We start from the raw sequence: 13326 nt of genomic DNA, 5'->3' as shown, positions 1-13326 counted from the left end.
CTCCTCTGCCACAGGAGAAGCAAAGGCACACAGTTCACATTCCCAATTGCTCCTTTCAGTGGTAACACCCATAGGTGTGGGCATAAGGGTCACCTTCTACGCTGTGCGCTGGCTCCTGACTGTCCATTCCTCTTTTCTACCCAGCGATATGGGGTAGAAAAGCCAAGCCTCCCCCTCAGCATTGCCCAGAAGTAGACTGCTTCTGACAGGCCTCAGGCTTGCCTTGCGCTGAACCGGGGCTGGCAGTGACCTACTGTTTCACACCTGTACCACCGCTGCAGCCAAAAAGTATGTTGTTGGGCTGAAGGCACCCCTTCCACATTCCCTCTGGCAGTGTCCATGACTCATCAGAACAGAAATGGTGTTAGGAAAGATTACAAGCAGAAGGCAAGTGCAGGCACTGGCTGTCTGGACTGATAAACTCCAGTAAATGTCAGTCTTTTATTTCCCCTGCTGTGACTTGGCTGTGCTGGTCTCTTTTGTTCTCTCCGTTTCCTGTTGGTTATTTCCCTTTGGCTCAGCTCTCCTTCACACACTTTCCCTCTGACTCCTTCCTCCTGTCCGTCTCTGGCAGGGAGCTGTCATGCCTCAGCCCTTAGCTCTCGTCCTTAGCCACCACAAACCAAGTCTTCTGAGTCAAACCTCCATCTTGCCTTCCCTGTTGCAGGCGTGACCCAGGACACTCTCGTTCTGAACAGAGCAGAAGCAGGCCATTTTTCACCCATTTGCAGCCTGCCGTTCACTCCTCATGGCATTGCCTGTAGAAAATAACCCTGTGAGTGGAGGTAGAAGCATGGTCTCTAACCAGCAGCATTACACATGAGCTCTAGATTGCTGGGACTGTTTCAAAATGCCCACCTTTTTCAGCTAAAACATCAGCCCAGCCTTAGTGAGAGCTGTGTTTAGATTCCCTCTTGCTCAACTGAAGCGGTTTGCTTTTCTGTGCCACCCCATGCTGCGTTTCGCCCTATGCTGTGTCCACTGCTATTCTGAGCTCTGAGTCATGCTTGGCCTGCAATCCTCATTCTGACACACAACAGGCCTGGTGCAGCAGCACGGCTCTGAGAGGGATTGCTCTCTGAGAAACTGGCACCCTGCCTGCCTGCAGAGGAGAAAGCAAGGAGCTTTCTTCCAGCCCAGTGATTCCAGCTGCCCTCTCCATTGCCATGCTTAGCAAAGGATATTTTTCTCCTTAATCACGGGTTAGTAAAGATATCCTGACGATCTTTACACAAAGTAGTACACCAACCAGTTCAAGTGTGTTTATTATATGGGTGAATATACACACAGAAATATCTGCCCTAATAAAGCCATGAGTAATAGCTGTCTTGTCCTACTTTTATATCACTGTGCTTCTTTTTCTCCATTGCGTGTACAATGGTGAAGCTCATAAAGTAGAAAAAATGTAGCAGGGAAAAAAGCATATTGTAGAGAAAAACACCATTCATACAGTAGGAAAAAAAAAAAAAGTAGAAAGATCATACATCAACACCTTAGTTAAAATAATACACGCTATTATTTCAGTAACATTTCTACTGAATGGACGAGGGAGTTAAGACCTAGTAAAACAAACAGTTAAATGTTACTGATCTGTAAATCTCTTGACCAGCTAATTGTGTATTGTTATGCCTCTTTCTAGTTATACAACTTTGTGTTTGTTTATTGTTTTTAGTTTGCTTGTTCGCTTGTTTCCAAAATCAGTGTGATTTCAGATCCTAGCTCCTGTTTGCAGAATTAAATGGTTACCCATAAACATGTGGGCAAGATTGTACTCTAATGCCTATGCTTTTGATTTCCAACTTAATAATTAGTTCTGTTTTTTTAAAAGGTTGGACATAGGTAGGAAGAGATGAGATGGAGTCTGATCTCTTTGTGTTTATACCTACTATTTGCATTGTACTGGCTGCATATGTTAGAAATAGTATCAGCCCCGAGGCTGCTGGCTGGCTTCAAAAACAGAACTATGATTAATTCAGTGTCAAATATTTATGCATCAGACAAAAATAAATTAGTATTCCTTTATAATTCAAACAAGACAAATTAGTGGCAATTGAAACTCTTTCATATACTCTAAGAGTGTACTCTCTCTCTTTTCTGCCTTTTTTTGCTTTTTTTTTTTTTGTTATAAGCAAACGTTAGTTTCTAGAGCATAACAGGAATGCTTTTTTGTAGAGAAATGGCTATGTTTCATGTGGAAAGCATTCCCTACAGCATGCTGTGGATAACTGTATATCCACCTCACAGCTATTGCTACAGCATTGAGGCTTCATTCATCTCTTCCTTGTGTCCCGCCTCTGGTCATAAAATGTATTGTACATCCTTGGGTAAGGGAGATATTGATCCTTAACTTTGGCAGAGTTGTACATACTATGTTGCTAGGTTTGTTCCATCTTAATAATTACTTGTGTATATATATAATACAGATAGTTATATGTGTTTTTTATTTTGTGCTTGTCCAGTTCGTGATTTTTTTTACTTGCTTAGGAGTGCTGAGTATGTGCAGCCGTGATGTCAGAAATAACAAAAGCTTGCCAGTGCATTAGCTGAGAAGATAGCATCCCCAAGTATTGGCATACAGATAATGAATTACCTCTGTGAGAATGGTGGTCATTTCCGAGGTTAGCAGCTTCAGTATTACTGTAGGAGGTACATCTCATCTCTAAAACTTTAGCATTTATTTTGAGAATGTCTGAAATGCACATTAAAAGAAAAAGTCCCTGCCTGCAATTTGTACATAAACCTGTGAATCAAATTCCACTAAAGAAAATGCTTTGATATTGAAAGTCAATTGACTACTTGTTGCTTTGCTGTGTTACCTTTAACTTATGTTCTCAGTGCTGTGCAAATGCATTTGTCTTTATTAGGCTGGTACAGTGGGCTGGCAAATGTTAGTCCTGTTCCAAATGAGTTTTTGTGTTTGCTCAGCAGATGCTTGCAAGAATAAGAGTAATATTTGAAACATGTTTTAATTATTGAGTCTGTAAACAGTATTATAAATACTGGCAATCAACAGAATTGGAATTAGCTTTAGATGAATCAACTCCTAGCCTTTATAGAGGATGATTCATTTTTAAATCTTAAAGCATTAAACAAATGATACATTTTTAAGGTAAATATACCAGTGAGGTTAGGACCTAACCATCTTTTAAGGGACGTCTTAGTGACTCACACAGTACTTAACTAAACAAAAATTCAGAAGAGGCAGAGATTTTTCTTTTAATCTTTCCACTCTGAAGCACTATTAATCACTATTTGCAGGACAGTCTTTTCTTTTACTAGACAAAAAGAAATTACAGATTCTCTGGGGTGATTTAATTTAGAGCAGTGGCCACCATAGAAAACCTGCTTGGATCATGCTGTGTATATAAACCCCCTTTTTGGACAGAGTTTTATTAGAATACGGCTTTCCATGATTATCAAGCCAGGAAAAAGAAGATAGATCACGAACTTGTCGGTGACGCACAAAGTTCTTACGTATAGGTAAGGCAGTGCCACAGGAACAGTGCAGTTATGGAGGGTCAAAGCAAGGCCACGCTGCCACCTGCTGTCGCCTAGGGGATGGTAGCGGGGATTTCCTTGGGCACATCGAGCACTCGGCAAGCAGGGATCGGAGCTGCGTGGAAACAGGGCAGGAGGTGCTCAGCACAGGCAGGATGCCCACGGTGTCCTTCTGAGCCTCCTGCGGACTTCCGAGGAATCCCCAAAACCTGCCACAGGGCCAAGTCTCTCAGAAGATGGCAACCGAGCAAGACGTGGACTAAGAGCAGTGATTAAATTGCTGCAGCCCAGGCTTTCCCTGTATTCTTTTCCCTGCTTTTCCTTGTATCCCCTCAGCTAAATAAACGGCACTTTTATTGGACAGAAAGGTGAAGAGAACAGCAGTAAGGGATCCTGAGAGCCAGAATTCCTGTTTATTTACCCAAAAATCCCAAACCCAGCCTCAGGCTTTCTCCACAGGACCCTTTTATGAGACATCCACATGTTCCCGAGGCACAGCACTGTACTCAAGTCTCTTGAGCATCTCCACAGTGATTCTCTGCATCTAAAACAACCACAGTATTTCCTATTTGCAAATAGTAACAAATAGGAAAGCATTTATGATATGTATGTAATAAAGGACTTTATTACATAAAGTAATTTAGAAAATATAAAATAACCATGCAATTTACTTGTGGTTAATGTAGCAGATTAAAAAAAAAAAAAAAAAGAAGAAAAAAAAAGCAACCTAAAGCTTGCTCATTTTCTGTGAATTACAAGTAAGGCCTTGATGAAAAGCACAGCATGTCTATCAAATAAAATACCATTTTCATAGAATCATAGAATGGCCTGGGTTGAAAAGGGCCACAATGATATCGAGTTTCAACCCCCCTACTGTGTCCAGGGTCACCAACCACCAGACCAGGCCGCCCAGAGCCACACCCAGCCTGGCCTTGAATGTCTCGAGGGATTTTGCTAGTATTGGACTCAGCTAGCTAAGTCCAAATCCTGCAGCGAGCTCTGCTATGTAATGCTTAGGAAGTTTCTGCACAGTCTGTGCTGTAAAAACTGATAACGTTTATCAAAGCTCTAAAAAGTACACATTCTCTGCTGCCATGAATAATCTGACAAAATGCTTGAGCTATATGGGAAACCTTGGCATGTTTTCTCACACTCACTTGAAATGTAAATAGTCATAAGAAATCATCACACCAAGTTCTGTTTTCTTATGAAACTTAAGTTGAAATGCAGTACATTGCCCTCCATCTGAAGAAGTCTATATTCTACTGCTATTGGATATGACAGATTTTTGCATAAAAAACCCTCTTATTAAATGCAACCTTCAGTCACAGAAATGAGAATTACTACCAAAAAAAGTAAACAGACACCTTTTTGTCTGTTTTTTAGTTAGTTTGTTTGTTTGTTTTTAATATTTAATATAATCATGCTGGTTCCCACAGTTAATCAACGAATAAGTTAATAATGAGCTCCCACTGCTTCTGACACAGTGAAGGGATTCTTTAGAAACTTTTCAAAACAAAGAAACTCAAAGGAAGGAGAACTCTTGAAACACAATGGCTTATTATGGGACTTGTTCTTCAGCTGGATAAACTGAAGGAGTGGCACCTTTGTAATAAAACTCCAGATCACATGCCTCCAGCAAGGAACAGATTAAAAGAAAAGCAAACAGAACTGTCACATCAGAGCCATCACCCATTGCCTTGGCCCTTTCCAATTATCAACATTTCCAAAAGCAATGATTCCACTTCTGAACTGTTTTTCTGAAAACTTTTTATAAACAAAAATTGAATTTTGAAAAGACAATCTTTAAATAGGTTTCACTTGAAAATACTAGCATTTTGTATCACAATAGCACATATTGTATCATAGGCAGAAAATGCCTTTCCTTTTCTGTAAATTTATGCTTTTCTGTAAAGTTACGCCTGTATGTAATTTAAACATTATATATAAAGCATTTTCCATTGTATATATTTCAAATATACAGTGTTTACATTTTTAGAGAACAATATTTTATAGCGTATTTATGTTTTACATTTCTATCTGTATGTATGCTTTACCCATAACCAGATTTTTCTGAAACGAAATTTAACACTGGAAAGACTTCTTAATCAGAGCTTAGTATAACAGCTAGTGCTTTGGAACATGGAATTTTCCAATTTTATTTTGGAAACAATAGTAACTAATTTAAAAGCACAAGCACTTTTTGCTAGTGTAACAAAGCCATAGTAATTTAGACAGGCATTTCTAAATGTCATTTTTATTTTCTTCATAGAAGACAAAGCTTGCTGAGGTGACAGTTTGTGGATGACACCACATTATTCATATAACAGGAATAAGGCTGACCAAAAAACTGCAGAAGGGCATTATGGAACTGAGTAACAGCGGAATATGGCAGTCGGTGAAGTCCAATGAATGTCAATGAATACACACAGGAAAAAAAATGTCTTAATTTTACATGGTGAATAGCAAGTTTTGAAGTGATTGTAATTCAAGAAAAAGGATCTCAGAGTTATGACAGACATTTACACATAACAGCTTTTGTATTTACTGAGTAGCGCTGGAGGGGATGGACAAAAGCAGCCTAGAGAAGGTTGGGAAGGACTGGCTGTTATCTTTTCCAGTTCAAGGGCTGAGGACATCAAGCGAAGCAATGGGAATCAGGTTCCAAGTTTAAAAAAGTGGAAGGTGAGGGTTCTTCAGACAATGGCTATTTGAGCTTTGGAATTACTTGCCAAAGGATGTGGTGAACAATGAAACTTTTAATGGGTCAGTGGGAGACTGAGCAAATTTATGCAAGAGAGATCAGCTTTATTTCCTTATACTTGTTTAAACAATTTAATTCATCATTCTCTGTAGTCTGTCTTTACTTTGCCAGACTATAACTTCCCTTGAGACATTCTCATAAGTGCCATGCAGTTTATTTCCAAGCAGATGACTGACGGGTGGGACGCTAAATTGCCATTTCTCTCTGTAATTGTGCTTCACAATACTGCCTGGAAAAGACACTGAAAGCTGTCCAAGGCTAGCTATGAGATAGCCAGGAGCGTGTGCAGTGCTCTGCACGGTGTAGGACTGCAGTGCAAAGGCGCGCACCCCACCTCCCACCTGCCTGACATGAAACCTTCCCGCCCATCCCCTCACACCGCCAGGGGCGTGACTCCCTAGGCTGATTGCGGCCGGCGTGGCCTGCGATTGGCTCGGAGCGCGGCGAGCAGGTCACGTGACGGAGGAGGGACCAGCATCGGCCGAGCTGCTTATAGGAGCAGGACGGGCGGGAAAGGCGTAGTTCGTTTGGTGCTACGTGCCTTCTACTGTGTCCTATGTGCAAGCGGCCGGCGGTAAGTGGGGGCACCATGCTACTGGAGAAGAGCAGAGCTGGAAAGCTCTGCGTTTGGAGCTTGGCGGGCTCCGGGCGCGCGTTCCTATTGGCTGCGCGGCGCAGAGGGCGGGGCTCCGTCTCCCGCCATTTTGGGCGTGCGTTACTTCAGGTAGGGAGATACGGCCCTTCTGAGGGGCTGCTACTGGAAGGCTGTTGGAAGGCTCCGCAGCTGCCGAGCTCGTGGTGACCTCTGGTATCTTGCTGGTGCAGGGCTAAAACGCGTGGGGCTCTGAGCTGAAGGAGCTTCCTAACCGCGTGACTGTGGCCGAGTTCTTAGTTTTGCTGTAAGAGCTTGCGAAGTCGTAATACTCCGGCTTTAGCCATAGCCAGGAATTCTAATTTTTTTTTTATTTTTTATTCTGCAGTGATCTGATGAATTCCAAAATGAAACAAAGTCTGAACATGGAGAACCCGTCTGGATCTCTGCAGGTATGAGCTCTGATGTGTTGCTGCTGGAGTGCAGGAGCATGTCAAAAATAGAAAGTGCAAGGTACAAGTTGGCGAGTCCTGTGTTGTGAATAACTTTGGTGTCTTTGAAAGTGTGCACTGTGATGTCTTAGAAATGGGCTGTTAAAGGCACAAACTACTTGAAGAATGCAGTGTGCTCCCACCTGACTTAATTCTCTTGTCTTGAGAACGCTGTATTCTGCTTGAGCAGATGTGCTTATGACTGCTCTTCAGTACACAACAAGGATGTATTAGCTTAAGACTGAGGTAGCTTGCTGTATTAAAGCTTCTAGATACTGCTGGCCTGCTGCAGTTCAGTTACTGGATTGGTCCGTGTGATAGGGCTCTATGGAGTGGGTTCTGTTGTGGTGAGCTTACAGGTGAAGTCATCTTGGTTTGAGCATGCTGCAATTGTTGTATTGTTGTATGTCTGTAGGTTTTTTCCAAAACCACTTTAATAAGCCTTATTTGCCTTGAGATCATAGAAAAGCTTAAAAGATTTTTTTTTTATTTATTTCTGAGATTAGAAGTTACCTGAGGTTATACTGAACTTACTCTTTTTTCTTTTTAGTTAAATATAGACCTTAACTGGAACTGGAAAATATGACATAATATAGTCTAATAGCACTCGAGAGATTGATTACAATAAGAATTTATCAGTGAAAATGGTCTTTGATAAGTTTGCCTTTTCTTTTGCACTTTCAAATACTTAATTGTGATGTGCTAAGTCAAGTATTAGTCAGTAGTTCCTTGGCAGAGTGTACTGAATGCTGGTCCTCAATAGCAGCAAGCAGTGTTTGACACAGTATGATTCCTGTTCCCACAGTGGTTAGTATTTGTCCTGCAGTTCAACAGCAGGGTAATTGGTGGCAGAAACTACCGTGGGAAAGGTGAGCTCCTGTCATACGAAGCATGGAGTAGATCGGTGACTTTCTCACGCTGGCATGGCATTGTATTCTGGTTATTTTTGCTTGGTTTTCTGCCATTGTTTGCTGTCCCATGGTGGCCATGTAGCCAACCCAATCAGAGAGCATTAGTGTAGGAAATAGATATTTATGTATGAGAAGAAAAGTGTCAAATATTGTTTATACAAAACAGTAGCCTGTCTGGATCCAAGCAAAGAAGTTGTGGCTTCACTCTGGTTAACTGAAGTGTGTATAAATGAATACCATTTATGTGTTCATAGACAGTAAAACCACCAATAAAACAATGTGGCTATGCTAAATAAACTTGCTATTGCAGCCTTTTCTTTCTGTTCCTGTCAAACGTGACTTTGGGAGCTTTCATTGTAGCATGTGTGATACTGCACTTCAACTGGCCTTGAAATGTAGTTACATGTACTCTGCCTAGTGGCCTGTTCAAGCTCTGTTAAGAAGGCTGAGGGTAGAGACTGAGCTTGGCTTGATAACATTACCTCTGTTGTAAAAGACTATATTCCCTTCTTTGCATAAACTTTAAAGTAGATTAAAAATATCATCTCTTCTTGAAGAGTTGAACAGTCCATTATGCTAATGGCAACATGGTAAACTTGAGTTTTAGTTTATGTAAGTAAGTGTGGCAACCCTTTGAAGCAGTGTTTCCTTTCTTTAGAAGTACTTCACAGACACTGCATGCAGTGCTGCCCCAAGACGAACTCTTAAGATGATTCAGCCTTCTGCAAAAGGTTGCCTGGTTGGAAGGTATAATGAGGTATGAGAATCACCTGTAGCTGTGTAATTATTTCTACTTGTACTGAAGCTTCAACTGAAAAAGCATATAACTCTCTAATTAGTGATATAATCTAAGCTTACTGTTTTAGTAACAATATTTAAAATTAATAATTTTGGAGTACTTCAGGAAAACATTTGGGGATGTTCTTATAGAAAACATCCATTATAATTGAATTTTATATAAGCTTGAAATATGTGAAGAAGTTGGAGGTGGTAGTCTTACTTACAGTCCTGGACAAGCTTGGACTTGCAACTTGTATGTTTGTGTTTTCTTAATAAATTTAAATGTTGCTCTGAAGCTAAACCTGCATGTGTTTTATGCAGAAGAAATCTTCAGTCAAGAGGAAACTCTGGAATAACAGGCTTAACTCTTCAGCTTGTAAAGCTGAGGAATCTGTGGACAAAGAGCAAGAAAATGAAAGTACAGATGATGTCATTCAAGCGCTAGATCTCATAAAAAGTATGTGGTAATTCTAGGAATATTTTCTTGCTCTTTAAATGCTGTCTTTGTACTTGATATGACTTGAAGCATGGTTGTTTTGTTAGGTGAGTGTTTTTATGTAGTGTTTAGGGGGAGCTAATGATACTTGCCCTCTGTATGCTAAATGCAGTATAGCTGTCTGCTGTTAAGAGTGGCTCCCAATACTGGTTACCATGAACTCTCTGTGCAATGTTAAGTCTGTTAATTCTCTACTTCAGCTTATCTACGGGCTTTCAACTGACTAAGCTGAAATGAAGGTCTGTTTTGGTGTAGGGTGCTGAGGCTCCTGAGTTTCTCAGGATTAATTATAAAATACTATGGGTTCAGTGGGCATCAGTGTTCAGTGTGGACAGTGACTTACGAGTAAGACTCATGTCTTCCACATGCTGTAATATTTGGGGCAGCTTCTAGAAGACTCAGCCTTTATAGCCACTAATACAGTGTGGGATCTTTTCCTGTGAACTTGTGTTTCTCACTGTAAATGAGTGAGAAGCTACTAAGTGTGTGGGGGAAAACACTACACAGTTTCTATTCTTGCAGTATCTGAAATGCTTGTATGTGAGTTAGGTACCTTAAGGTGATCTCCTGAGTTCAGTCCTAGCTTGGACTTACTGTAGCTTCTTACTTTAGAAAGTCCTTCATCTCAATATTGGAAAGAAGTGGCTGAAGAAAGGAGGAAGGCTCTGTATGAAGTGCTTCAAGAAAATGAAAAGGTAGCTAGTGAAAGTTAACTAACTTTTGTACCACCAGCTATTGTTCCTCTGTTTTAACACTTTGTTTTGTTGAATTCAGTTGCACAAAGAGATTGAACAAAAGGATGGTGAAATCGCCCGCCTAAAGGAAGAAAATGAGGAGCTCATGTCACTGGCTGAACATGTGCATTATTTGACCAGCATGATTGAGGTACTTAAAAGCAGCATTGTAGGATGAAATATGAGAGATCTGCAAGCCTGTTATTAGCAAAGCATGACTTCATTTGTGTGCTCATAGACACGTAGATTACTGTTTGAGCTGCTTTCCACGGGCTAGCTCTGTTAAGAGGCATAAAAGCCCCTTTTGGGGAATGAGTTGTTTTTTTCCAGCTTACGCTTGCTTAAGAAACTGCAGCAGTATCAGAAGTACTTGGGAGACATGTTCTCCAAAATGAAGATTTAACTTCTTGTCTCACAAGAACAGTCTGTGCATGAGAGATAGTGACATGCAAAGGAAGAGTTCACTTGCACTTTACTGGGATGAATTAATTTCATTGTCACTTTGTGGCCTAAGAAAAGCCTGTTCGCAAGGCTTATAAACTTGTAAACTGCAAAATGGCTTGTTTAATTAAAACTGGTACTATAGATGCTAATATTGCTGAACTCAAAAATTGAAAAGTATGCTTGATCAGCAGAAGGGAGCCAGAGCTTAGTTGCAGCCTTACTCTTTTAAGGGAGGGTGCATTTCTATGCCTCAAGCAAGATAACAGTCACTGCAAGAGCTAAGGCTGATACCACTAGCTGCTGAATAGTTTTTGGAAACAATATGTTTTGTGCTTTAAGTTGCAGACCTACAGTAGATTTTAATTTCTGGAAGTAGCTGCTGTACTTTCTCTCTGGGAGTTACCTGGGGACTGGTAACCTTGCTGTGAGTCTGTGAAAGCAGGAATAGCTTGCCTGTATCAGCCCTGGAACTATAACAAATAAGCAGCTATGAAACCTGGACCTACATATAATCATCTAGTTGGTTAGTGTCTGGACTGAGCTCTCTTCTGACGTAAGAAACTGGGTGCCTGGCGGGCTACTTCAGTTATCTGATTGGACTGGAGGAGTTGATCAAGTTTACTTCATGAATTTCACAGTAACCTTCAAGTTTCGGTTAGTGTGATTATTTAGATCAGTCTTAAGACTCCACTGACTTACTCCACCTGATATTTCTGTTATTCAGGGAGTGTTGCTTGATACTGACAGACTCCAGTGCAGAAATAATAAGCTTGAAATATTGCTAAAGCATTAGTTTTAATTGAAAATGTTTTACATACATCTTCTGAGGAATGATGTATATGAACCATGTCTGCTTGAAAATAAATAACGTGTTTAATCTAATATACACTATTTTACTGATTACTAAAGTCAATTCAGACTGTCTTACTGGTTATTAAATTCATACAATCCCCTGTGGTTTTTCTAGAGGCTAACAGGGCAAGAATCTGGTAATCTTGAGACACTGGAAAGTCTGGCTTTAGATGAATCCAACCAAGAAAATGAAGAACTTAACCTTGGTGGTGATGCAGACAGCACTTCTTCAGAAGGGCCATCGCAAGCATCGTGTGACTTAAGGAAGAGTGTCTTGCTTTGAGTGAAGGAAATTAGTGACAACTATGACTCTAAGTAGGCTTGTGTATGTGGATTCTTTTAATTGCAGACTTCCCCTTGAAAGGATATACTACATCTTCTCAGGTATAGACACTCTTGTGGGAGCATGACAGTGGCTTTTAACTGAAATTATGTAGCAGGGAGTATCTCTATACTGCTTGTAAAACTTATTACAGGCTGCAGTTAGTTGCTTGTTTAAAATGCAAATACTGTGTATTTCAAACTGTTGTTTAAATATCCAATGGTCTGACATGATGCATGAGAACTGAGAAATAAATTTTTGCCTTACCAAAGCAGTGTCTTGTCTGAGTTGAGGAATGGCTAATTCTAAACTCCACAAGTCGGTTGTGGCTACTGTAGATGGAAGTTCTGTGTTTTTTTAGGAGGACTGCCTGGGCACTTCTGAACTCCCTTGATTTATTTTTGTTTTTTCCAGAATTCTGAAGAGCAGAATGGTTTGAGGGAATAGGGAAAGGCAAAAGCTGGAAAAAAAACTTGAGTGCTGTTGGTGATATGTAAGATTTTTCTGAATGGATATTAAGACTTCAGATTGATCCTGAGGTTTAGTTAAACTCTTGCTTTGTCACTCTTAAATTATTGCTGCTGTCTTTTAAAGCAGCCTTTTCCAAGATGTGTAGGTGAAAGCCTAAATAGAAGATAGTAGGGTGTTTTGGAATTTAAATTTGTTGGCTTATAGAATAACTCAGTTGGGAGGAACCTATGGAGATCAAGTCCAGATGCCTGAGAGCTTTAGGGGCTAACCAAAAGTGTAAAGCTTAGCACTGAGGGCAAAATTGTCAAAATGCCTCTTGAGCTACTGACAGCTATGGTGTTTACCACCTCACTAGGAAGCCTGTTCCAGTGTTCCACCAACTTCACAGTAAAGAATATTTTATGAGTTTCAGACTGGACACTACCCTGCCTGTTTTGTGCTGTTGCTGTTCTGTTATTGGGGAACAGGGAGCAGAGCCTGCTGACTCTTGAGGAGAGGAAACAGAGGGAGGCTACTCAGACTTGTATACTCAGCCTTTCCTAGCAAGATGTAGCTTTCAGCCCTGTTACAAGCTTTGCCTTCTTTTGGGTGCTTTCAAAGGCCCTATTAGCTCTTTATACTGTGGGGCTCAGACCTGCACCAGTGCAAGTATAGCAAGAGCATTGCCTCTGTTCACTGTTGGGCTATGCTTTGTATAATGCCTCCCAAATGTGGTTTGCCCTTGCTGCCAGGACATGCTGCTGGCACATGCTGAACCTGCTGTCACCACCTCCAGTCATTTTCTGCTAAGTTGCTCATCTGCTACTCTGTACCTGTGCCTAGCATTATTGCTCCAACCACAGAACCCAGCAATTACCTTTAAACTTCGTGCTATTGCTATTGCTCACTTCTCTATTGTAATGAGACCCCTCTAAAGCCTTCCGTGGATGCTCTTGCTTGCTCTTCAGCAGCTGTTCTGAGAACTTGAAGTA

General features: G+C 40.8%; 1 protein-coding gene across 4 annotated transcripts; it reads left to right on the top strand.

Annotated features, from left to right (window-relative positions):
* The first annotated feature begins 6686 nt into the window (after positions 1 to 6686).
* On the top strand, positions 6687 to 12155 carry GMNN (geminin DNA replication inhibitor). Of its 4 annotated transcripts, none has more exons than XM_003204900.5 (7): positions 6687 to 6836; positions 7243 to 7306; positions 8915 to 9013; positions 9358 to 9493; positions 10145 to 10227; positions 10307 to 10417; positions 11678 to 12155. In XM_003204900.5, the coding sequence occupies exons 2-7, from the start codon at positions 7250 to 7252 to the stop codon at positions 11843 to 11845; spliced, it is 654 nt and encodes a 217-aa protein (XP_003204948.1). In that variant the 5' UTR covers positions 6687 to 6836; positions 7243 to 7249; the 3' UTR covers positions 11846 to 12155. The 4 variants fall into 4 exon arrangements, with proteins under 4 accessions (XP_003204948.1, XP_010706972.1, XP_010706973.1 ...); XM_010708670.4 differs by lacking the exon at positions 6687 to 6836 and adding an exon at positions 6905 to 6986; XM_010708671.4 differs by lacking the exon at positions 6687 to 6836 and adding an exon at positions 7008 to 7161.
* Positions 12156 to 13326: the final 1171 nt, after the last annotated feature.

Source organism: Meleagris gallopavo, chromosome 3, assembly GCF_905368555.1.
Source record: "Meleagris gallopavo chromosome 3, MGAL_WU_HG_1.1, whole genome shotgun sequence".
Taxonomy (NCBI): Eukaryota; Metazoa; Chordata; class Aves; order Galliformes; family Phasianidae; genus Meleagris; species Meleagris gallopavo.
The sequence above is the reverse complement of the archived record's forward strand: the minus strand, read 5'-3'. Positions and strand labels throughout refer to the sequence as shown.